Source organism: Mus musculus, chromosome 12, assembly GCF_000001635.26.
Source record: "Mus musculus strain C57BL/6J chromosome 12, GRCm38.p6 C57BL/6J".
In the NCBI taxonomy this organism is placed as follows: domain Eukaryota; kingdom Metazoa; phylum Chordata; class Mammalia; order Rodentia; family Muridae; genus Mus; species Mus musculus.
The window spans coordinates 102,802,416-102,829,592 of record NC_000078.6 but is presented as its reverse complement, the minus strand read 5'-3'; the positions used below and the strand labels follow the sequence as shown (position 1 = coordinate 102,829,592).

Sequence of the window (27,177 nt, the reverse complement as noted above, 5' to 3'; positions counted from 1 at the left end):
AGCCCTAACAACAATCTAAAATATGTACAGTGAATTTGCAGCAGATGCAGTTGAATGTCTATGTTTATTTAAAATTGTGTGACATTTAATCAGAAGTCCTTTTTCAATAATAAACAAAACCTCTTTATATATAATAATGAGGTTTCAAGGACTGGGGGAGGGAGGTGAGATAACAACAGACTGGTAGATAATGTGGAGTCTCAGTTTGCCTTGAATTGTTGAGAGACCTGTTCACTAAAGTTTTTTCATATTACCATTTATATTTCAAAGTGAAACATAAAAAATAAAACCATCATTGTAACCAAAACTTTTGGTGCTCGTCATAAAATAAAGAGCATAAACTATTTTTAAATTTCAAGTTAATGACAACATTGCTATTCAAGATTGTAACAGGAGAAAGAGAATGTTTGGACACCAAAGTGTACCTAGCTTTATGACAGCACTGGATATAAGTTGTTTCACTTGATCTTGAAAACCCTGTGAAGCTTGTCCAAGTTCAGTGATAAGTAAATGTTGTATGATCCAGTGTTTTGTAAATATAAACTTTGAACCTAGACCTGGGTTCCAAGCCTATCTCTGCTACATACTAACTCTATAAGATCCATCTCTCAGATCATTTTTCCCTCTTCATAGAATCAGAGACACCTGGCTTAGCTTACAGTGGATAGGGCTTCACAATTTTAAAACTGATTTGTGTTGCAGGTTGTAATCTCAGCCCTCTGGAGACAGAGCCAGGCAAATCTCTGTGAACTCAATACCAGCCTGTTCTATATAGAATATTCCAAGCCAACCAAGGCTACGGAGAAACGCTTTGCCTCAAAGGGAAAGAAAGAAGGAAGGCTATTTAATATAAGTAAAATAGAATGGAAGGGAGTACAAATGACTAAGGCAGGGATGGCAGAACATGCAACATTACAAGTATGGCGGCTTTTTAAACCCAGGATCAAGGTGCAGAGTTTCTTCTTTTAAACCTGGATCTGCTTATCCAGGGCAGGACTCTGACCAAATGTAAATGCTCGCCGGGACTGGAATATATGATTTCAAAATTAAGTTATACTAATAATACTATTTCACTAACAGTGTAGAAAAGACTCCTAACTGAGCTCATTTCAAGGAATACACCACTTTTCATCTGTATAATAGCTATGCCTTTCTGTTGTAGAGAAAAGGCAAAGGCTTGCGTTGTTCTGACCCAAGGCTGCCTCCACAGATGAGCAAGGGTTTTAGATCAAGCTTTCCACTCAGGGAGCAAGCTTCTTGTGTCTTTTCACTTACGGACTTCAAGTGGATGCTTGGTAACATTTATCAGTTACCTTATATAATGATTCTATGCCAAATTTTGAACTTTGATTTATTTCAAAAGCAGTTTGTGCTGGTTGTTGAAAGAACATGGCCCAAGCATATATCATCACTGCCACTGCTCTGTCTAGCTCAGGAGAGATGTTCTATGAAGAGCTTCGTGGCTTTCTTGGCAGAGAAGTTCATGTTTCATATGTTTGTCTTACTCTATCCTGTAAATAGCATCATGCTATACCTCTTGCTCTGATGTCCTTTTTTCATACTTAATAATAAAACTTGAGAAATTTTTATGTCAGTACATATTATTTTTAATACATTTTCAAGATACTTTCTAAATATACAGAAAATAAATGCACTGTAGGTTAGATTCAAATAACACAAGTAATAAAATGTTTAAAAACTTGTAGTCTCTATCCACAGTGATAACTACCACTTACAAAAATACTGTTCGTGATTGTCCCCAAGTGTGGTTATAGAACTGCTAAAACATTCAGTGATGATAAGTTGGCCAGAAAAATGGCTTCAAACATTTTTCTAGTATAGATTGACATGGTTCTAATCCCACTAAATATATCTCCATGAAGGAGATGACTTTGTATGTTAAGATTTTAAGGGCTGAAGAGATGACTCAGTTAGTAAATTGTTGCTATGCAAGCATTATAACGTGACTTTTATTCTAAAATCCATGTAAAAACCTGGACATGGTAGTATGCATTTGCAATCCCAACACTGGAGAGGAAGAACCAGGCAGATCCCAGGGGGTCCGTAGTCAGTCAGGCAAGCTCTAGGTCAGTGAAAGACCTGTCTTAAAAACAAAGTAGAGGGACCTAAGAAACACTATCCCACATTGTCATCTGGCCTTTACCTATACATGTATATAAAACATTTTTATATATATTTCATGCTTAGTGTTCATTCCTGTGTGCTGTGTTTTACACGTTAGTCTTTAAAGGTAAAAAAAAATATCTGCACATCTAAAATTAGCACCAGAAAGCAGAAGTACATTTACACACTTAAATATCTTTATTATCAAAACTGTGTGTTGTCAAACATACTTCTCTTTAACTATAATAATATGATGAATAAACCTTTTCAGTTGATTTAATATGAAATTAGGCTTATACTGTTAGGCTTACACTGTGTGCTTGAATCAAAAAACAATACTGTCTTTTAAAACTGTTTGACAGACTGGAGAGATGACTCAGCAGCTAAGAGCACTGACTGCTCTTCCAAAGGTCCTGAGTTCAAATCCCAGCAACCACATGGTAACTTACAATCATCTTTAATGACATCTGATGCTCTATCCTGGTGTGTCCGAAGACAGCTACAGTGTACTTACATATAAAATAAATAATAGGGTATGGGGGACTTTTGGTATAACATTGGAAATGTAAATGAGCTAAATACCTAATAAAAAATGGGAAAAAAAATAAAATAAATAAATAAGTAATAAATAAATCTTAAAAAAAAAAAACTGTTTGACTAGAATTCCAGGAAATAAATGGATCTTATTTTCTAAATATGTTATTTGAGCTTTTATCTTACTACAGTAGGTTTAGAAAATGCCTTAAGCCAAAGTGTGTAATTAGTTCATTATTCATGTCAATTTAAAACTAGGTAAATAGGACCAGAGAGATGACTCACAGGTTAAAAGTACCTTGCTGCCAAGCCCAGTGACCTGAGTTCAATCCCCGTGACCCACATGGTAGGAGCTAACACCTCATGGTTGCTCTTTGATCCCACCCCACCCCTGCACACAAGCTCAGACATACACACATGCACAAAACACTAACTTTTTAAAGAAGAAATAAATTATATAGAGATTTTCTTGGTTTGTATGTGTGAGCACTCAGGCTGGAGAGATGGCTCAGTGGTTAAGAATATTTGCTGTTTTTGCAGAAGACCTGGGTTTCATTTCCAGCACCCACAAGGTGGCTCATAACTATCCACAACACCCTCTTCTCGACTCCACAGGCACCATGTATATTCTTGCAGGCAAAACACTCATACATATAAAATAATACATCAGGCTGGAGAGATGGCTCAGTGGTTAAGAGCACTGACTGCTCTTCCAGAGGTCCTGAGTTCAATTCCCAGCAACCACATGGTGACTCACAACCATCTGTAATGGGGTCTGATGCCCTCTTGTGTGTCTGAAGAAAGCAATGGTGGTGTACTCATATGCATAAAATATATAAATCTTTAAAAAATACATCTTTCTTAAAAATGTATTTGCTTATTTTGTTTGTTTGTTTGTTTGTTTGTCTCTTTGTTTTTGCTTTTCAAGACAGGGTTTCTCTGTGTAGCCCTGACTGTCCTGGAACTCACTTTGTAGACCAGGCTGCCCTTGAACTCACACAGATCTCCCTGCCAGTACCTCACTAGCCCTGGGATTAAAGGTGTGCACCACCAACACCCTGCTTAAAATATGTTTTTAAGTAGCATTTCAAGTGTTTAATGGTGTGAATATCCACGTCGACATTCTTATGCCAGATTCTTTCCTCCCTTCCTGCCTCTCTCTGCCTCTCTCTCTCTCTGTCTGTCTGTCTGTCTGTCTGTCTGTCTGTCTCCCTCTTTCTTTCTCTCTCTTTCTTTCTTTCTTTCTTTCTTTCTTTCTTTCTTTCTTTCTTTCTTTCTTTCTTTCTTTCTTTCTTTCTTTCTTTCTTTCTTTCTTTCTTTCTTAGTATTAGATAGAAATAGTTGAAGCTAGGGTAAGAGTCCCATGGTGGGCTTGCCTAGTGTGAGCAAAATCCCTGTGTTTGCTCTCCAGTGTTACTCACATGCACAGTGGATGGGTAGTGTGGATCTCTCAATCTGAATCTATTACTGCTATGTGAATTTTTAAAGAAATTAAAGCAAAAGGGGGATGCTGAAGGTAGGAAAAACTACAGCTTCTCCATTCATGTAGGGTCCCAGTGTAAAATTAGTATTATAACTCCCATTCTTTTTTCATTTAGCACATTTATTGAAGACTTATGCTAGGCCCTTAGATTAAAGGAATGAATACACAGTCCAGTGATATCACTAAGTAATTATAGCAAAAGTGCCTTCACAGTACACAGCAGTGGATACTGATGGAGCATGGTGGGAGGCAGAGAAACCACAAACCCCAGCAGAGAGACAAGAACTTCCCAGAAGAGCAGAACTCGGAGAATGAGTAGTCCCATAATAATTAGGGACAGAAGGAATAGCAGATCCAGAGATCTGGAGATAAAGTAGGAAAAGGATAAAGATACTTATGGTTGAAGGATGATGACAGTGCAAAGTTGAGCAAGGTATGGCAAGAAGTAATATAACCAAGGCTAATATAACAAGTTTTGTAGACCATGTAGAGTCTTCCCCTCACTAAAACAAGTGTTGTGGACTGATTGCATTTGCATTTTTTAGAAAATTCTTTGGCTATAAGATACAGAGATCATAAGTGTTCTGGAAATTTTTTTTTAGATGCATAATTTTGTGAGCAGATACAAATCTATAAATAGGTCAAAATTACCTCTTTTTTTTTCCTCTCTCATATGTATGTATACCAAGGGTCAAGCCCAGGACCTTTTACATGCCAGCAGGCACTCTACCAATGAGTCAGACTCCAAGCCTCTACTAATTCTTTGTATACTGTATTCATTTATTCAGGAGAATTTATTTACTCGCTAGTGGCAATCCTATTGTCATATATAAACTGAAAGCAGAAAATGTTACAGGTGAAATATTAAGGCCAGGATTTGAATCCTGTTCCTTGTACATCCAAGGAACTACTTTTTAAAAAAGATTTGCTTTTATGTGCATAGTTTGTTTATGTGCATAGTTTAAGACCTATCTCTAATTGCCATTAGCTATATGTGTAAAATTTTGCTTGCTGATCTAAAAAGTGAGGATAATGCCATCCTGTTGGTGAGACTGCTCTCAAGCTCTGATATTATACACCTAGTGCTTCCTACATTGAGTAATGTATGATAAACATGATAAACATGAGATAAACAATGGCTATTCTTACGTCAAACTTTCTTGTAAGTGTTCCTGATGTACTGATATATTCTAACACAAAACCAGGCACAAGGTTAGTAAGGGCTGTGAAGGGTGAAAAAGGAATCTTCATAAGAGCTAGTCAGAGATTTCTGTAAAGGGAACAGAAATAGAGACAACTTCTCGGCCACAGATTTAGTAAAAAATTTAAAAAACAAACAAACAAAAAAAAACAGTTGGACTTCTCAGAATGTGAGAAGTGCATAGGCTTAGATTCACTTCTGTATCTATTCTTCTAGAAAATTCCTAGGCTCTTGAAATTAAGAGCTATAGTGTCGATGGCATATCTGGTATAGAGTTTGGCTTACAGCCAAATGATCCATTCACTTGACCAAGTGATGAACAAAATTTTAATTGTTAATTGGTGTCATGTTGTATGTAGCTTTTGCTATCCCACCTAAGCTCCAGAATGGGCTGCACTACCAGCCCCACCCAGTTTCTCTTGAATCCACAGATAAAAGACAGACACAAAGTTGTTCAATTTCAACTTGCCTTCTTGGCACAATTGCTGGGCATCATTAAACCCCCCGATGCTAGTGTGCCCTTATCAATACTCTTAGCTCCGAACTTCCCTCCTGCCCTAAACTTTAGTACATCTAGTCCCTGCTAAACACCCCAGACCACCCACCTGTAGGAGCAGCCTGTGTGGCCACTCAGTTTTGAGATCTCACATAGCGGGTCAACTTTTCTCCATCAGAAGCCTGGCAAACTCTCCTCTCCTCCCTTGCATCTGTCTCTTGCCTCCAGAGACCTGGAAGTCCCACCTGTCCCTTCCACCCAGTAATTGACCCATGGCTTTACTGACAGATTAAAAACCAATTGGGGAACAGAACCTTAGCATCAGAACCAACCAACCCTACACCTCACCCTTTCTGTTAAATAAAAATTTAAAAAAACCTCTTCTCCCAGACAAAAATTGAACAAAATCATAACAATCATGTAAATTACACTGTATAATATACAAATGACATCTAGTACATCATATTTGTCAGTTAGATAAAGTACTCTACCATTATTCCTAACTTAAAGAATTATGATTCTATCCCTAGATTATGTTTGGATTTTAGCCAGTAATGTCGCCTGAAAACCATGTCTTCCACTCTATAACCTCTCTCTCAGTGTTAAACAATTTGAGTTTGAATATGAGACAATAACTAGTCTTCAACCACATCAGAAGTCTGAGAATGATTTAAGCGTTACCTGGGTATATAGGAAGCACCAAACATAGCTTCTCAAACTTAAACAGTTGTAGAGACAGCTGACTACCTGGACAGCCCCCTAATTCCTCAAAATGTTGGAGCAGCAGTCTTCAGCCTTCTAGCCCAGGATCATCTGACAGACCTTTGCAAAACAGGATTATGAAGAGCTATTTACCCTGTCTTGGCAGAGCTAACATTTGACTATTCTGCATAATGTGTCCTTTTCCTGGACAGTATTTTGTCTGCAGATGAAAACAGGCAGTTTCTGCCCAGTGGGCACACCGCCATGATAAGTAACCTCACCTGGAGGTGAAGATGCTCAATTTCTTCTTTGAACTAAGAAGGGGGTGCTGTCAGGAGCAGACATGTCTCATGTCAAATGATTAAATCATATAAATATCACAGTCTGTGGATTTCTGATGTTATATATATATATATATATGAAGATACATACATGTATATCTCCGGACTGTTAAACCTTGACTACTCTTAGTTATTTCTAATTGAATAATATCAAAAACACCTTCTTATAATTAAATCAGAACCTAACATAACCATGAGTTTTCAATCTGGCTCTTAACTTGTGTTACTTAATCATCTAAAAACAGTTTGTAATAGCAGTTATTAAAAGGACTGGGTCTAAGCCCCGTATTCTTAAATGAGTTGCATAGGCACAATGCCTATCTAAGAATAACAATCTCAAATTTTTAATCAAAATAAGAAATTCATACCAATGAAAACCTTAAATCTGTATCAAAATTAATTCTGTACCAATGTAAGAAATTATAACTTTAACTTTGTATCAATTGTAAAGATTTCTATCAATTAAGATTACAGCAGTACAATGCTTTGTTCAAGGATAATTTGGAAAGTAACCATTACCGGACTCCCAAACCCAGGGAATTGGACTGACAACTCTTCACAACTTCTCCCTGCTGAATAGAGGTGATGAAAGCTCTTTAAAGGGTGGGGAGGGATAGGAAAATTAGAAAATTTGGTTAGGGGGCTGGTGAGATGGCTCAGTGGGTAAGAGCACCCGACTGCTCTTCCGAAGGTCCGGAGTTCAAATCCCAGCAACCACATGGTGGCTCACAACCATCTGTAACAAGATCTGACTCCCTCTTCTGGCGTGTCTGCAGACAACTACAGTGTACTTACATATAATAAATAAATAAATCTTTAAAAAAAAAAAAAAAAAAAAAAGAAAATTTGGTTAGACTTAAGAAAGCTAGCTTTAGCATCTGTTATCCAGTCTCTGTATGCTTTAAGTTCTCACTGGATCCGTCTGAAAGGTTGGGTAAGGTAACATGACCTGGAATCCGAGGCAATCCCTAAAGCTGTTCTGGGCAGCAACCGGAAGCAGGGCTCCAAGCATGTCACTTCAGCATCTCTGAGGATGAATTTCACCAAAGCTGTACGTTCTGTAGTACATAAATCTCACAGCCAAAATTTTAGTACCATCAAGATGGTATGGATTGTGCAGGGTGTACAGATTAGTTAAGGATGAAATTCTGCTCCTTGTTTGAGCATGTGAGAGACAGCTGTATTTTTTGAGTTAATTTTAATAACCAATTATAATGTCTTCATTCATGCCATGTGAAGGATGGCACGAAGAATCTTTACCTATCCTGTATGATTCTCTTGAATTTTTCTAGTTCTTCCGGCGGGGGGAGGGTGTCCCCTGTGGGGTCCAGAGCCTTTTCTCCTTTCCTATCAAAACAAATGCAGAGCCTTTCTCCAAAAATGTTCTTGGTCCAATAACCGGAAATCATTAAACATTTAGTTTGACCTCTCTCCCAGAGGAATTTTAATACAGCCACCAAACTCAAAATCACACTTTGATAATTAAAACTATTCAAAGCAAATAAAGCAGTCTAAACAGTGTTATGAGACAGGATGTTACATGGCGGCCCAGGCTTGCTTTGCACTTGAACTCAATGGTAGTCTTCCTGTGAAATGATTCTCTCCACTTTTGAATGGCTTCTGGGAATTGAACTCAGATAGTCAGGCAGATGTCACTGGTCTCATCTCACCGGCCTTTTCAGTTTTTGTGTCTGTGGTATCTTAATCTAAGTTCTCTCCATAAACTTGGTCCTTAGACAAAGACTTGCTCGAAGATTGTTTATTCTGGGAAGTTCTTGCAGAGAATAGGAATATGGTTAGGAAAGGTTAAGTGGAATGAGAGAAACAATATAATTACATGTTCTGAGGTGATGGTGTGGCCAACTTGATACTGCTGGAACCCTCTCAGGAAGAGTGGGGATGGTATACCATTCAGAATTGTTGACAGGGAAGAAAAGGGGGTATTAATCCTCCATTATTCCTGTTGGGAAAGTATTTGCAGTTTGCCTATGTTATCTAGGAGATTCCGGGAAGTAGCTACTTCAGGATGATATTATTTCTATAGCAGAAAGCAAAATGTTCAAAGGTATGGCTGGAGCAAGGTCTGGTAGACTTTTGAAACTGGCTCACTATAATAGGCAGAGCAGATGTGAGATAGGTACAGGGTTCCTAAAATTCAGTTTTGTGATGCATATCAGTTTGTGTGGTTGATTAAACTCAATTCATCATAGCTGGCCTGGTGACGTGGCCTTTACAAAAGATTTGGTTTGGGGATGATGATAGAAGTAGCCAGGGTCCAGTTTCCAAAACTGCTTGGGAATTCTGATTCCCTTTTATTATCAGAACTAAGCGTTACATCATTGTGAGGGAAGCTGAGGAAGCAAAGTGCTGAAAGGGATGGTTAATGGGCTGGATGGGCTGTGGGTCCAAGGAGCCAAGCTCAGCCAGCTGCTGAAGTGCAGCTGGGAGGAAGGAACTGCTGCCATTCATTTAGTGGTGGCCAGCAGAGTTGCAAGGGGTAAGAGCTGATCTTAAAGCAGAGAGGAAGCAAGCGCAAGCCAGTACTCATGGCATGTTTGCATCCACTTTTCCTGTACCTTGCTGTGGTGACTTTTAGAGAACATTGACAGCTATTTCTCTCTGCTTCCAAGCTACATGTTCCTACTTTGAGTGACTAACTTGGGACAATACTGGGTTGGAGACTGAGGGAAGTAGTTCGTTTGTACTCTAGTTGAAACACTGAAAATCAGTGTAGCCTCTTCCCTCACCTCTTTGAGAGTTGTTTTCCTCTTTGCCAATACTTCAGCCAGTCTAAGGAAGCTTCCAGGTAGGGTAACCCACACCTTAATTCCAGATGTTTCTGAGCTCTTTTCTCTTTGATACCATTACTAGGTTTTTGTTATCAGCAGACAACAAAGCACCAGAAGATGCCATAGTGAATCCTTTGGGTTCTGCATAGCCCTTTCCTGATCTAACACACTAATAGGCACACCTGCCAGTGTGTGTGGGTGACTCTTGCATTGCATAACTGCATTACAAAACAGAAACTGATTTTCCCACTCTGTTCACTTCCACCTTGATTCAGATTGGGCATTACAAGGTAGTAAGAAGAGGCAGCAGATCGTGAAGAGGACCAACAAGCACAGTCTCCAGACAAAAGCAGCTGCTTGTTTCCAATGTGGCGTTGAAGGATGTCTTACTATGGTTTCTATTGCTGCAGTCAAGCACCATGACCAAAAAGTCAATTGTGGAAGAAAGGGCTTATTCAACTTAATAAACTTTCAGCTCATAGTCCATCATTGGAGGAAGTCAGGAGAGGAACTCAAACAGGGCAGGAGCCTGGAGGCAGGAGCTGATGCAGAGGCCATGGAGAAATGCTGCTACTGGATTGCTTCCCATAGTTTGCTTAGCTTGCGTACTTATAGACCAGGACTACCAACCCAGAGATGGCACCACCCACAGTGGGCTTAGCCCACTAATTGATAAAATGCTGGATCTCGGCATTTCCTCAACTGAGGGCTTCTCTGGTGACTCTAACTTGTGTCAGGTTGACACACAAAGCCAACCAGTACAGAGAAGTTTATTCTGCTAGCCTAGAATATGGGGGTGGATCTTAGGGCTTAACTTTCTTTGTTCTTCCATACAAATACTCCTGGTCTAGGTTTCTTTGTCCAAGTATGCCTATCAAGACATGGACTTGTTTGTCCTAGATGACTGGGAGTTTCCTGTGAGTTGTTTGTAACTGAGATACTTGAGCCAAGCTTGATCTTGAAGTAGATAGTCTATGATTGCAGCTGCAGGAAGTCGGATTTTTTTTTTAATACTGACCTTGAAATCTTCAGACTTTTAAAGATTCAACCTGTACATTTGAGAATTGGTTTAGTTGTTTTTCCCTCCCTCCCTTCCTTTCTCATTGTGGCTTTTGTAACTCCATTAAAGCCAGCCAGTACCGAGATCTGAGCTCTTTCACTCTCCATTTCTGCTCACTCAGCATGACATGATCACCTCCCCATTACATATAGGGTGGTGAACTTTTGCCATCTATCCATAGTTCTAGAATTTCACTTAAGAAACGTGGTTTTCTAGGATATTTTTGGTTACTACTGTTCTTGTCTGGGAATCTCTCCTGTTTCTCACAGTCCCTGACAAAAGCATAGTTCAAATGATTATGCAGGATGCTCATTTGGTGACTTTCCCAAGAGCAGGAACGAGTGACACTGGGAAGATGGGAGCACTCTTAAGAATTCTCCTCCCAAGGAAGTGTAAAGAGAAACACTTACCCACAGAGTCCAAAGACTGGCCATTTAAAACTGAGGCATAGGTTAGCTTGTCTTCTAGTCTTCTAGCCTGCATGTATGATTTTTTTTTTTTTTTTTTTTTTTTTTGCCTTGGACTTGGAATTTCTACTTTCCTTTTTAAAATAGTTAAGTAGGGACGGTGTGATGGTAGCAGTGTTCCACAGACCTTTCAACCATGTGTGTGGTATAGATACTTGAGAAATGCAGAAAGTAGGAAGAAAACTTTAGGAGTTGATATGTGAGATTCTGAAGATTTGAAAATAGGTGGTATTAGTAGGAGTGGTTACAAGGATAAGAGGAAAGATAAAAAGCCCATAAGAGTATTTTGAAAGAAGAGTCATTGGGACTAGACTAGATGTTGAGGTCAGAGTGTCCTTGAGATCTCACTCTGGCCTCCCCTTTGGGCCCTTGGTCCTTGTAATCTCTTTCAAAAGAATTCAGATGTGACACACGGTGTGAATTTAGAAGAGTTTATAGGAAAGAACACTCTCAAGGGGTGTCAGTGAACAATGAAAGGGACAGTTGTTCAGATCTTTATTTTATACTTTATACTGTTGCTGTTTGTTTGTTTGTTTGTTTGTTTATGATTGTTCAGCTGCCTGTATACCTGCATGCCAGAAGAGGGCATCAGATCCCTTTATAGATGGTTAGGAGCCAACATGTAGGTGCTAGGAATTTAACTCAGGCTCTGGAAGAGCAGCCAGTGCTCTTAACTGCTAAGCCCTACTGTTGCCTTTTTTAAACAGTTATTTATTTATGTATTTATTTATTTGTCTGTCTGGGGGGAGAGAGAGACAGAGAGAGGATTGTGCTCATGCACATATGCTGATCACTCCCATTTGCTTGCATATACTTGTCACAATACTCATGTGAAAATCAGAGGACAAGTTGCAGGAGTCGGTTCTCTCCTTCTACAATATGAGTTCAAGGAATGGAACTCAGGTCATCAAGCTTGGTGGTGAGTGTCATCACTCTCTGAGCCATTTCACCAGCCTTGTAGTCCCAGAAATGCTTGAATTATTTCAGCACACATAGTGAGACTCATGGAGAGTTGTTTTGAGACGAGGTCTTACTACTAGGTAGCCCAGCTCAACTGAGACTGTGTTATCTTAACACAGATAGGATGATTGTCAGGAGTGAGCAATACAGCTGGACATAGTGGTGCCTCTAATCCCAGCATTTAGGGCATTGAGACAAGAAGATCATGAATTTGAGGCCAGCCTGGGCTAAGTAGCAAGTTTTAGATGAACCTGAACTACCTAGCAAGACTCTTATGTCTCAAGAAAAGAGAAAAAAGTTAGTGATGTAATAGCTCAAATTAAAACCTATCTCCTTCTCCTGCTTAATACTCTCATGTCCCTGTTGTTTCACAGTTTGTGTGGAGGTCAGTAAGGAAAGCAGAACCAACTTTTCCTTAAGCCAATTGTATCTTAAATGTTTATTTCATTTTTGGTCCCAGGCCAAACTTGTACTAAAGTTGGGATTTTGTTTTATGTTGTAGTGAACTCTAATCTCCTTTTACCATTCCTTTCCTTTCTTTCCTATTTCTTCCCCCCACCCCCCGCCCTTTTTTTTTCTACCCCAAGTCTAGTATGAAACTAGATCTAAAATCTGCTTATATATTGCCTGATGTCCAGGAGCAATCAAAAGTTTCTCATTGTTACTGGGTAAGCATCTGTGAAGATATACCAAGGGATCAGGTCCTGATGCTATTGATGAGATGTCAAAGTACAGAGGAACATGAAGAAGAATTGATTCCTTTAGTTTTTTTTTTTTTTTTTAAAGATTTATTTATTTATTATATGTAAGTACACTGTAGCTGTCTTCAGACACTCCAGAAGAGGGAGTCAGATCTCGTTATGGATGGTTGTGAGCCACCATGTGGTTGCTGGGATTTGAACTTCGGACCTTCGGGAAGAGCAGTCGGGTGCTCTTACCCACTGAGCCATCTCACCAGCCCCGATTCCTTTAGTTTTGAGACTGGGTCTTCCTATGTAGCCCTGGCTGTCCTGGAACTTAGAATGTACACTAGGCTAGTGTGTCAAATCCCAGAGATCTTCCTGTCTCTGCTTCTTGAATCCTGAGATAAAGGTGAGCACCACACAAGGCTAGAAATGTTTTTTCTTAAGTTTTTCATAATAAAACAAAAACATGATCCTATTTTACACAACCATCACAATCATATCTTACTAAGTTTTAAGTTTATTTTATTTCTTTATATCTCAGCCTTTATTATTCATTCATTTTTATTTTGTAGCTTAATTAAGAGGAAATTTCTAGTCTGTATAAAGGAGAAAAAAATCTGCTGAAAGAAAAAAGATAGACTTAGTGAAGTAGGAACTGGATCTGTAAAGTGTGGTTGGTTATCACACAAGCAAAATGTTTAAAGAGACTGACTTCATACAATCTGCAAATGTTGTGACATCGTGGCTAAATCTACCTGAGTAGATTGTTCTCGTTTTTTGTTGTTTTTTTTTTTTGTTGTTGTTCAATAAGACTGTAGGTAGAGTTTTTCACTGACCAGGAAATTGTTAATAAGTTTTTTAGTTCATCTGGAAAGTTACTTGGGTTATTAGTCATTGCCATGTAACAAACAGTCTGAGAAACCTCAGTGGCATAAGCAATCTATGCTGATTTCTCTCGAGCTCTGGGGTAGTGGACAGCTGTGGCCACTCTGGGTCAACAAGAGTAGTTGATTTTCAGTGCTGCTCATTGTCCTCCTGATTAACAAGCCAGCATAGAGTTGTCTTCCTTGGCTATAAACAAGGGTGCAAGTGGCTAGTCCCCAAAAGAAAAAGGGTCTCACCAAAACAGTCTGAAGTATGTTCAAAGTGGAAAAAAATAAAATAAAGAAATTTGAGTGTAAGTGTAAAAATCTTTTCAAGCAGTATGATGTTAACACATTCAAGCAGTAGTTTTTGCTGAATTTTTAAAGTATTAGCCTCTAACAAAGTGGAAACTTATAAAGAAGCTGAACAAAGAAAACCCTGTTCCTTAAACTATGTATGGCAGTGCATACCTGTAATCCTAGCACTTGAAGAATGCAGATAGGAAGATCAGAAGCTCAAAGTCACCAGACTGAGCCACATGAGCCCTATCTTCATATAAACAAACAAACAAAAAAATTCACCATCCAAGGGGATGGATTGGTTAAGGACAGTGATTTGCATGTAAGTGTGAGGATGAAAATTCCAGTCATGTGCCTCGTACTCATATGTAAAATGCCTGGCATGGCAGCACTTCTGTATAAAATCCCAGCATTGGGGAGGCAGATAACAGATAGGCTGGCCAGCCAGATTAGCCAAATTGTATGGTCTAAAGTTCAGTGAAAGACCTTGTCTCAAAATAAAATAGAAAGTGATTGATGAAGGCAATCCATTTTGAACTCTGGTACACACACACACACACACACACTCTCACACATACACTCACCCCTGCCCTACTCACCCCTCCCCCCCAAAAAAAAAAACCTTGCTCCTTGGCAACAATTATTAAACTCTGCTGCTCTGTTACCACCTCTTAGCATTCTGTGATTTGATCAGTGCCCATCTAGAAAGTGAGGGGCTCAGAGCAACACAAGAGAGCAGTCACCTTAGGCTCTGTGGAGAACTGAAACCCAAGAGTGGTTCAGTTTTATAACCACCATACTACAGTTCTTTTTCAGGCAGTTAAAATACCGAGATACTGCTCTCTATTAAGCTAGTTTACTTCTATCATCCACTGTCTAGCAATTTTCATTGCTAGTTTCATTGATCGTTTTTCCTACCTTTATTTAACTTGGTTTTGGCTGATCTCTAGCCAGCTGTGATTGGGCTGTGCAATGTCCTGGTAACAGTGCTTTCCACACACAGTCAGCCATCTGAAAGTTTGGAACATGGTTTTCATATCCATCCAAATTCACGATCAACATGGCAAACACAGACTCATCTGCTCCACTCCTCTAACTGGTGGTTTTTACAAGCAGTTCCTCTAAGCACTGTTCTGTTTTATACCTCATATCTGCAAGGATCTGACTTGTGTATCCAACACATTTTATTGACTACCATATGCAAAAGGATCTATAAAGATAAATTGAAGACAGCATCCCTGTTTGTGGTACTAGCATTATCATGAAATATTTTGTTAAATGCTTTGTGGAAATCATAAGGCACAGTTATTTATGATGTATCCCTTCATCTAGTAGTAGTGTATCAGAGGCAAGTACATGCTAAATAACTACTAGTGGTCCTACATCACCTGACTATGAGATTCATTCTCTGTCACTTTGAACTTTGAACGTTCAACTCTGGAAGTATCATTATTGATATCTTTGGTCTTTATCTTGTAAGGCTCTGAGTATAGTACATTCTGGGTAGCCATTTTTGTTGTTGTTGTTGTTGTTATCAGTAGTAGGGTTTAAATGCTTGGTTTTTTTGTGTTTGTTTTATTTTTCATATTATTAGGACTCTTTATAGTGAACTGAAATATTTCTGATTAGTCATTTCTGCCCTTTCACAGTTTTTGTCACTCATACTTGGGGAGAGAGGGTGGAACAGTTTCTGGGTTTTGTTGTTGTATTTTCTTTAGTTTTGTCTTGTTTGCTCTGGCTGCTCTGAAACTCACGATGTAGATCAGGCCAGCCTCAAATGCCCACAGATCCTCCTGTTTTGGATACCCAAGTGCTGGGATTAAAGGTATGTGCCACCATGCCTGGCCATGTATTTTTATATTTTTTTTAAAAAGATCTATTTGTTTATTTTATGTACATGAGTACACTGTAGCTGTATAGATGGTTGTGAGCCTTCATGTGGTTGCTGGGAATTGAACTCAGGACCTCTGCTGGCTCTGGCCCAAAGATTTATTTATTATTATATGTAAGTACACTGTAGCTGTCTTCAGACACACCAGAAGAGGGAGTCAGATCTCATTACAGATGATTGTGAGCCATCATGTGGTTGCTGGGATTTGAACTCAGGACCTTTGGAAGAGCAGTCAGTGCTTTTAACTGCTGAGCCATCTCTCCAGCCCATATTTTTATATTTTAAAGTGGTTTTTCCTAAGGAGAATAACTGACCATTCTCAAATTTTCTTACTTTCTTCTTTGAGCTCTTAAAATGACATAGTTGCTTTTTCTGGATTTTTGATTTATTTCACTACTTCTTTTTCATTTTGCCAAAATTAAACACAAAAGAATATCAAATGTGTTTTGCCTGTCTTCTAAGGGCTTAAACCATCTCTTTGGATCTTGGTGTTCTACCAGGCAACTGTTGTCCAGGTCCTTCTGTCATTTCTGTTTTTCCCACATCTGTCTTTTCAATCTACTCTTCTCCCCTTAGATACAGTGATTGAGTTGTACTGTCTTATTCAGATTGTTGGGTTGGCACTTAAACACATGTTTTCTTCAGTATCGAGGAAGATTCTAGACTTTTCCTGTAGATCTGAATCTGTAGGCCACCAGATTTCCTATGGAAGTTTTACCTGTTGTTAACCTGTCCCACGAAGTCTTGATGATTTCTATAACTTGCCACTTTTTAACTGTGTAGCCTAACACATTGACGTTCAATAAGTAATATTTCTGATTAATCTTAAGAAGTATTTGCCTTCTCTTTTAGGCTGTGAGGACATCATTGCTGAGAGCATCTCATTAGACACCTTAATTGCCGTCCTCAAGTGGAGCTCGCATCCATACGGCTCTAAGTGGGTGCACCGACAAGCTGTGCATTTCCTGTGTGAGGAGCTATCCCAGGTCATGACTTCGGATGTTTTTTATGAACTGAGCAAAGACCATCTGCTTACTGCTATCCAGTCTGACTACCTACAGGTAATCATTTATACATCTCTCGCGTCCATTGTCATCCTGTGTGCACAAAGAAGTTCGTCATACCTCCACTCTTATTGGATGGGGCAGGAAGAAGCAGGCTATGCTTAATGAACACCTGCTCCATATTTGCACATTAAAAGCCTTCTGGCACTTTGGGCTTCCATGCATACTGCTGTTATGACTCAACATTGTGAACAAGCCCAGGACTTAACTAGCTATACTACAAAGCAGACAAGCCAGGTCAGGAACACAGTTTGAGAGTAATTGTCTTGCCTTTCTCCAGTAATATTCATTTGGTATAATGATTTCTCTTGGTATAATATCAAATACTTAGATTATAGACCATAGACTAGGCAGCACAAAATAAGAATGGAATTTCATTGCTAATTTGTTCAACTCATCACAAGAACTCAAGAGTGTGTTCTGCTAAAGCATAATTGAATTCTCAACTGTTTATCTTTAAGCTGAGCAGTTTTCAGTTATTTCTGTGTCTTTGACTTATGTGTCAATTTAGTAATTTGTTTGTAATTTAGTGATAGGTTTTAAATACTGCAAAAAAATATACTATAAGGTAAAGTGCTTTTAACTTAAAACTATACAACAGCTTTTAATGTTGTGAAACTATAAACTCTTTGAGCCATTGTGTCTTTGTATGTGAACCAGATAGACTATAAAATGGTATCACCATGGCCGGAAAATACTAAATTAAAAAAAATTATAATAAAAACCAAGTTGTTCACTGTGCTTCTCCTTCAATATTGCTTTGATTCCAGTAATAAGACCTGAAACGCTTGGCCTTCATTTGTAGAAGATCTTTTTCACTCACTCCGTCTCGCTGTCCTGGTCAGTACAAGATGTCTATTGGAGTCAGTAGTTACCAGTGCTTTCAGATGGTTGTCTTGAGCTGTGCACTCCTTCATGACAAATGAAGCATCCTGAGGAGCAGCCTGTTTGTTTTAAAGTCTAAGACTTTAAAATACAAAGAGATGCTAGACACTTTACCATTTCACAAACTGTACTACAAGGGCCACTCCTCAACCCACAGAAAACTTTGTAGCCTGCCTGGACAATTCGTCATTTTGTTTTTCCCATCACTGGAGAAGATAGTATGTTTGTCTCCATCTTATCCCAAAAAAGACTAGTCCTACAGAACCCTTATAATTAGATAAATTTTAAAGTAGGAAATATATATTATTTTTAAAAAGATGGTAATAATAAAACCATTAGCAGGAATGAATATTGAGGTTATGGAATAAAAGAATGCCATCTTATACATCCACTGTTTATAGACCATGGGATTAGCTCTGAAATTTCACACAGCTGATACAAATAAATTAATGTGGTAAGTTGCACTCCACATGTACATGATTATTTAGGAAAAGTCAATAATGAAACTAAGTATTTTTCTAATTTCAGTAAAATAATCTTTTTTATTATAGGCAAGCGAACAAGATATCCTTAAATATCTGATTAAATGGGGTGAGCATCAGTTGATGAAAAGAATAGCAGACAGAGGTAAGTTCAGAAAGTAAGCGTGCACCAGTCACCGTCTGTAAGGTTTCAGCGATCCCAGAAGCTTGCTGAGTGCACTCTCATCAGTCTTGGCAGCACACGGTGGACTGAAGAAACTAGAGGAGTTTGTTTGTTTGTTTGCTTGCTTGCTTGCTTGCTTGTTTGTTTTTGCCAAAAGTAAAGTATGTTAGTGGATTTGAGGGGAAGATCATAAAATAAATGTCAATTTTTTTCAAAAAAAAATCCTGATTATAAAAGATTGCTTTTTATTACATTTTATGTCTGTGATAATATGTTAAGTGATTCATGGAATGCTAGAATATAAAATGTTTTGTAGACAACAATATGAACTAACCAGTACCCCTAGAGCTCATGTCTCTAGCTGCATATGTAGCAGAAAATGGCCTAGTCGGCCATCACTGGGAAAAGAGGCCCCTTGGTCTTGCAAACTTTATATATCCCAGTACAGGGGAACACCAGGGCCAAGAAGTGGGAGTGGGTGGGTAGGGGAGTGGAGGGGGAAGGTATAAGGGACTTTCAGGATAGCATTTGAAATGTAAATGAAGAAAATATCTAATAAAAAATGGAAAAGAACAAATTCTGTAATAAAGATTTTAAAGACTTAAAAAATAAAAATAAAAAAAAATGTTATGTAGAGCCCAGCGGTGGTGCTGGTGGTGGTAGCGCACGCCTTTAATCCCAGCACTCAGGAGGTAGAGGCAGACAGATCTCTGAGTTCAAGGACAGCAGGGCAACGCAGAGAAACCCTGTCTTGAAAGACAGAAAACAATAACAAAATATACTGTAGTGATTAAGGTGTCAGAGGAAGATTAAAGATATTCTGGACTCGATGATGAGTGTACAAAGTGAACATACTTTTTAAAATGATTAACATGATGAATTTATGTTGTATACATTTTACTTTCATTAAGAAACATACAAAGGCCAGGCACAGTGACAGACAACTTTAATCCTGCACTCAGGAGGTAGAGGTAGCAAATCTATATGGATTTGAGTGCAACCTGGTCTACATAGTTGAGAACCCTATCTCAAAAAGCCTGAGAAGGGGAGAGGGACTAAGGGTATATATATAGCTCAGTGGTAAAGCATTTAGTTATTATGTGTGAGGCCCTAGCATGTGGGACATCTAGCACCACAAAAGGTGTTTTCTTTGGTTTGTTTTTAATAAAATTTCCTCCAGCTGGGGTTACTGCTGAGTTGTTCCATACACAATATGGTCTTTTGGTTTTGGAAATACATGACTCATTTTCTTTTCATCTTTGCCACACTTAAATTGATTGTGCTCGTGTATATGCACACGCACAGATGTGCACATATTAATCAAAGTACATGAGTGGAATTCAGAGAACAGCTTGCCAAGAGTAAGACAGTCCTTCCACCAGAGTTTTGACTTGTTAGGCTTGGTGGCAAGTGCCTTTATACACCGAGCCCATCTTAATAACATGGAAATATAGGATTCTATACTATTCTTTTATATGGTAGCCTATCACCTTCCCCTCATCTAGTGCTCTCTTCTTCTATATACTGAACCTAAATCAATAAACTTCAGTTAGAAAAATGTCTTTTTCCTGTCACTTTTCAACATTGTATTTATTTTGAGATCGGATCTCATATGGTCCAGGCCTATATAACTTCTGTTTCTCCTGCCTCCATTTTCTTAGTGCTGGGTTTGCAATTGTGCACCACTGTACCTGGTTCTATAAGTTCTTAGGAGTGAAACCCATATTTTTCTTTAGATCTTCCTGTTATATCAATACCTAATAAAGAAAAACTTTATTTCTTGCTCAGAACAGAAGACTAAATGTCAAATATTACAGATTCACCTGTGTGCAGTAGCATTCCATGTTATGGAAACTTAAAAAATTAGAACTAAGTAGAATGTACACTATATTTTGCTCGTTTGGATACAGGTGATTGATATATTACCATTAAATGTAAGTAGCCTGGGTTGGGCATGGTAGAATATGTCTGTAATCTCAGAATTTAGGAAATAGGAGTGGGAGGATCAGAAGTTCAGATTCATCCTTGGCTATGTAACAAATTGGAAGCCAACCTGGACTACCTGAGATGCCCTCTCCTCCCCTTCTCATACATGATTCCATGACTAGAAGTAGCATATGCAGTGCATTGTCCCTCTTATATTAAAAACTAGTCACAGCCTTGATGTTAACAGATTGTCATTTTTCTTACTTTGAGTTACTATACATAAAAAGAATTTAGTATAGAGGTCATAAAGAATGTTCCTGTATTCGGAGACACTGTATTTTCTCTTTGTCTGAAAACTTGTATATTAAATTAAACCTATTTACAACTTTTCTTAAAGCAGATACACGTATGTACAATGTCTGGTACTAAGTCTTTACATAATAGAGAGGAAAACAAGGCTGTCCCTAGGACCAACAAGATGACTGAGTTGGGGTAAAAGTGCTTGCTAGCCAAGCCTGATGACTTAGGTTTGATCTTTGGATCGCATGTGGGAAGGAGGAACTAAATTCTGAAAGTGGTCCTGGCCTTCACACTCAGTGCAATGGCATGTTCACACCCCCACACTCATGTACACAAATAAAAGTGTCTTAAAAGAAAAAGACTGGGCTGGTGGGGGCTGGAGAGATGGCTCAGTGGTTAAGAGCATCAACTGCTCTTCCAAAAGGCCTGAGTTCAAATCCCAGCAACCACATGGTGGCTCACAACCATCCATAACAAAATCTGATGCCCTCTTCTGTAGTGTCTGAAGACAGCCACAGTGTACTTGCATGTAATAAATAAAAAATAAAAGACTGGGCTGGAGAGATGGCTCAGTGGGTAAGGGCACTGACTGCTCTTCTGAAGGTCCTGAGTTCAAATCCCAGCAACCACATAGTGGCTCACAACCACCTGTAATGAGATCCTATGCCCTCTTCTGGTGTGTCTGAAGACAACTACAGTGTACTTATTTATAGTAATAAGTAAATCTTTTTTTTTTTTTTTTTAAGGAAAAGAAAAAAGACTGTGTCTATGAAAATTGGGATTTCTCTGAAGGCTTTTCCTTTTCTATTTCGTAGAGCCAAACTTACTGAGTGGCACTGCACATAGTGTGAACAAAAGAGGTGTGAAGAGAAGAGACCTGGACATAGAAGAACTTAGAGAGATCCTTTCTTCTCTCTTGCCTTTTGTGCGGATTGAACACATCCTACCTATAAACAGTGAGGTCTTAAGTGATGCAGTGAGTTCCTTTCTTCTTTTATTTCTTTCAAGAAAAGAAAAGTGCCAAACTTATCCTGCTTTAATTATTTTAAATAATTTTTCTTACTAGCAAAAGACTGGAAACTAGATTTTCAGATGACAGAAACAAATGTCAGTTTGGTTCAAACAACATTGTGTCCCCAATGTCTAATGTAGTACAAAAAAGTATGTTTGGTACTGATGTTGCTTGATGCTGATGTTAAGTGAGTAAGTGGATCTTACTTCCAAGAAAATAGCTTTCAGGTGAATTAATTTGGTCATCTATCAGTGTGAATCAGTTCGGTCTCTACGAAAAGAATAGATAGAAATTAACTTTGGAGACTCTTCACGAACAGTAGTAAATTAGATACAGGACATTGGCTCATATTTGTATAATACATGAGTCATTTGAGAGCATTTTAAGACTCAGTTGAAGATTAATGGAGCCAGGCAAACTTTAATCTCAGTACTCAGGAAGCAGAGGCAGGTGGATCTCTGCGTTCAAGGACAGCCCAGTCTACAAGAGACCTGGTCTTGAAAATAACAGAGGAGAAATTGGGGAATATGTATTAATGGAGTTGATTATGTTACTCATAAATAAACGAATTTTTAAGTGTGTGTGTGTACATACACATACAAGTGTACATGTATGCACCTAGGCACAAAGGGCATCAGAACCCTGCTAGCTAGAGTTACAGATCTTTGCAGGACACCTGACTGTTACATGGATGCTGAAATCTAAACTGCAGCCTTCATGATTGCTCTTAAGCCATCTGTCCAGCTCCTAAAGTAATGATTTTTTTAACTAACAGAATTGCTTGAATTCATGAATATTTTATATTTATATTTATATACATATATATGCACACAGTTTTTTTTCTTTATCAAGTTTTTACATAACAATTATACATATATACAGTGTGTAATTTAGTGAACGTTTTCAAAGCAATTATGTATATTAAATCTGCTTAGTTAGCATACCTACCACTTTAAATGTTTGCAATTTCTTTGTAATAAGAAACTTTTGCTGTTTTGAAATACAGATTATATAGTATTGTTACCCAATCACCCTACTATGTAAAAAACCCACAAAGACTTTCTCTTTCTATTAACATTCTTTTGACATATATCCACAACATGACCTTCCTTCTGCCTCTAGTAACAACTAATTGGATCTTAAGTTCTTGAGATTGTTTTTAGAGTCTATGAATGAGTGGAATGTATGCCTGGCTTGCTTCACTAGCATACTGCCTATTGATGTGGAGATTGATATGACATTAGATGCCCAGTATATATTCTGTTGAGTCATATGAGGTGTGTTTTTTAATTTTTTAAGTCACTTCTACACTATTTTCCATAAGGCAGACCTATTTCTTTCTACCAGTGATCTTATTTTCTCTACAACCTTGCTGGTACATCCTGTTTTGTGTGTATATAGTGGGTTTTTTTTGTTGTTTTGTTTTGTTTTTGGCAGGGTTTTTTTGTTGGTTTGTTTTTTGAGACAAGGTTTTACTATGTAACTATTTTAGTTAGGTTTTCTATTGCTGAGAAAAGATACCATGTCCATGGCAACTTTTTTTTTCCATGTTGTGTGTGCCTCCCAACTCCCACATACAAGGTTTCTCTCTGTAGTAGCCCTAGCTGTCCTAGCCTCAAAATCAGACCATAGCAACTCTTATAAAGGAAACATTTAATTGGGACTGGCTTACAGGTTCAGTTCATTATTGTCATGGAGGGACGCATGGCAGCACACAATCAACATGGTGCTGGAGAAGGAACCAAGATTCTACATCTGGATCCACAAGCAGCAGGAAGAGAGAGAGACACTGTGCTTGGCTTGAGCATTTGAAACCTCAAAGCCCACCCCCATGACAACATTTCCTCCAAGAATGCCATACCTCCTAATACTGCCACTGTCTGGTGACCAAACATTTAAATCTATGAGTCTGTGAGGGCCACACACAGTCGCCTTACCTGGCCTGGAGCTCATAGTATAGACCAAGCTTGCTTCCTGCTCACAGGGGTCCACTCCCCCCCCCCCACCCCCCGATTTCAGAGTGCTGAGATTATATGTAACTCTTCCTGTCTTTTCATTTTTTGATATGATTTCTACCTTTATTACTTTTTTCCCCATTGTTGTGAAGAGACATTTATGACCAAGGCAGCTCTTATAACAGAAAACATTTATTTGGGGCTGGCTTACAGTTCTAGAGGTTCAGTCCATTATCATCATGGTGGGAAGCATGGTGGCATGCAGTCAGCTGAAGCAGCCAAGAGTTCTACATCTTAATTGGCAAGCAGGCAGAGACTGGCAGACCTCAAGTGTAGGAGACCTCAAAGCCTACCCCCACAGTGACACACTTCATCCAACAAGGCCATACCTCCTAACAGTGCCACTCCTTATGGCCAAGCATTCAAACCACCACATCATTTTTGTTTGTTTGTTTGCTTTTCGAGACAGGGTTTCTCTGTAGCCCTGGCTGTCCTGGAACTCACTCTGTAGACCAAGCTGGCCTTGAACTCAGAAATCCTCCTGCCTCTGCCTCCTGAGTGCTGGGATTAAAGTTGTATGCCACCACGCCTAGCTCACCACATCATTTCTTGATGATCAGTAATGTTAAACACGTTTTCACTTATCTGCTTTACCCTTTATGTCTTTTGAAAAAATGTCTGTTATGGGTCTTTATTTTTAATTTTTTACTACTAAGCTGATGTCTTTTTTTTTCTTTCAGTTTTTTGAGATAGGGTTTCTCTGTGTAGCCCTGGCTGTTCTAGAACCCAAGTGCTGGGATTAAAGGCATAAGCCTAAAGGCTTCTAAGTTAAGTTGTATATTGTTATGATAAAACACTATGGCCAGAGCAGCTTGGTGAGGAGAGGGATTATTTCAGTTTACAGCTCCACAGCACTATCCATCACTGAAGGAAGTTGATGGCAAGGGATGTAGAGGCCATGGAGGGGTGCTGCTTTCTGGCTTGCTCCTCATTACTTGTTAGATCTGGGGGTTTTTTTTGGGTTTTTTTGGTTTGGTTTGGTTTTGGTTGGTTGGTTTTTGGGGGTTTTTTGTTTTTGTTTTTTTCAAGACAGGGTTTCTCTGTGTAGCCCTGGTGTCCTGGAACTCACTTTGTAGACCAGGCTGGCCTCGAACTCAGAAATCCGCCTGTCTCTGCCTCCCAAGTGCTGGGATTAAAGGCATGTGCCACCACTGCCCGGCTAGATCTGTTTTATAGCACCCATGACCATCAGTCCAGGGGTGCAACTGTCCACACTGGACTGGGCCTTTATATATCATCATTAACGAAGTGTCCTACAGACTGAATGCAGGCCAATCATATGGAGGCATTTTCTCAATTAAGATTCTTTCCAGGGCCTAGTTTATGTTAAATTATCATACTAGCCAGCACAGTTGAGTGTCTTCCATATTTTGGATAAGTAATCTCTTTATCAGATGTAAATTTGCAAGTATTTTATTCCACTCTAAAGCTTCCTCACTCTTTTTTTTTTTAAAGATTTATTTATTTATTATATGTAAGTACACTGTAGCTGTCTTCAGACACTCCAGAACCAGAAGAGGGAGTCAGATCTCGTGATCGGATGGTTGTGAGCCACCATATGGTTGCTGGGATTTGAACTCCTGACCTTCGGAAGAGCAGTCGGGTGCTCTTACCCACTGAGCCATCTCACCAGCCCGCTTCCTCACTCTTGTTTCCTTTGTTGTACAGAGCTTCAGTTTGATACAATTCCTTTTGTCTCTTTTTGCTTTTGTTGCTTGTGCAAACTTGCCAAAAAGCCTTTGCCTGTGTTTTATTTTAGAAATTTCATAACTCCATATCTCTTAATCCACTTGGAGATACTTTTTTGTAAATAGTGAGAGGTATGAATCTATTCATATTTCTACATGTGGTTATTTAGTTTTCCAAAAACCATTTTTTGAGTAGTCTACTACTAAATCAGACATATTTTGCCCATCATACAGTGTGCATATCATGAGTAAAGTTTTGAAAAGAGAGTTTATTCTCAAGACTTAACACATTAGCATCAGGAAAGATACACAAGTTTCAAATCTGTTTTGGGGTATTTTTGGAATAAAGAAGTTGAGTGATTTAAGGCATGTATTAAAATGAAATAATCAGTTGTACGTGCATATGTAATCAGATTTCTTGGTTCTTCCTAGCATGCATATTCAGAAAATGGAACTCTAGCCTGATCTGAGTATGAGTTTTTCGTCCTACTGAGATGTCACATGTTTTAGACACTTGATTAGACTAAAATCATGACTTGGATTCAATAAAAATGTTTACATATTTAAAAAAATAACCAAGACGGCCGTTTTTGTCATAATTCATCAGTGTTGGACTATGGTATTTTTATTTTGTTTTACTTAAATAAGTGTTTTGCCTGCATATGTGTCTGGTAGCCATGGAGACCAGAAGAAGGCATTGGATCTCCTTGGACTGGAGTTAAAGTTGGTTATGAGCTGGAAATCAGGTCCTCTGCAAGAGTAGCTAGTGCTCTTAACTTCTGAGCCATCTCTCCAGTTTATTAAAAGTCAAAGCAAATAACTAAGGCAAGTGACTGTTTAGTTGGATTTTTCCTAAGTTTCAACATTATCCTTTCTGTTTATGTTTTTTTTTTTCTCTCTTTGTTGCAGATTTGTTAACTGTAAGCTAATGGTTTCATTCCTATGGTTTCTAGAAGTTGTGTTCCTTTGCCCATGTGTCTCTATTTATGCGTTTGTGAGTTCTCTAGCTTTGTAGTATATTTTGACATCAGGTAATATGATACCTTCTCCAGCTCTTTTCTTTTGCCTAATATTACTTTAGCTTTGCTGGTCTTTTGTAGTTCCCATACACATCTTTGAATTTTTTCTATCTCTTTGAAAAATGCCATTGATATTTTCATCAGGTTTCCATTGACAATTTTCTGAGGGTTTCTACTGCTGTGATAAAGCATCATGACCAAAAGTAACTTAGGGAGGAAAGGGTTTATTTCATCTTACACTTTCACATCACTGTCCATTATCAAAGGAATTCAGGTCAGGAACTCAAGACAAGAACCTGGAAGTAGGAACTGAAGCAGTAGCCACAGAAGAGCACTGCTTCCTGGCTTGCTCACCCTGTTTTCTTCTACATCCAGGACCACCAGCCTACAATTGGGCTGGGTCCTCCCATATCAATCATCAAAAAAAAAAAAAAAAAAAAAAGAGAGAGAGAGAGAAGAAAAAGCCCAATAGGTTTGCGTATAAGCCATTTTCTCAATTAAGGTCTCTTCTCCTCAGGTATGTTTAGGTTTGTGTCAAGTTGACAAAAAAAAAAAAAAAACCAGCACAATACACATTGCTTTGGATATTATTGGTACTTTAATATTTCTCTTATCTACAAACACAGGGTATTTTACCATTTATTTGTATATTTTCAGTTTCCTTTCTTGCTTTGTTGTTTGTTTGTTTGTCTTTTATGGAAACTGGGCATCATGTAGCCAAGGATG

The 27,177-nt window shown here is 38.6% G+C and overlaps 1 protein-coding gene across 4 annotated transcripts in view; it reads left to right on the top strand.

Annotated features, from left to right (window-relative positions):
- The window catches only part of Btbd7 (BTB (POZ) domain containing 7), a 97,675-nt gene that overhangs the window by 48,879 nt on the left and 21,619 nt on the right, over window positions 1–27,177 (top strand). For 3 of the 4 annotated variants that reach the window (NR_165048.1, NM_001377026.1, NM_172806.3), the window contains 3 exons: window positions 16,750–16,958; window positions 18,398–18,473; window positions 21,533–21,693. Coding sequence is in view for 3 of the 4 variants with exons in the window: in NM_001377026.1 (NP_001363955.1) it covers window positions 16,750–16,958; window positions 18,398–18,473; window positions 21,533–21,693 (446 nt within the window). In the remaining variant the exon portion in view is untranslated. Of the gene's footprint in view, window positions 1–16,749; window positions 16,959–18,397; window positions 18,474–21,532; window positions 21,694–26,107; window positions 27,156–27,177 lie in introns of those variants that run through there. The other variant, XM_017315063.2, reaches the window with a different exon arrangement.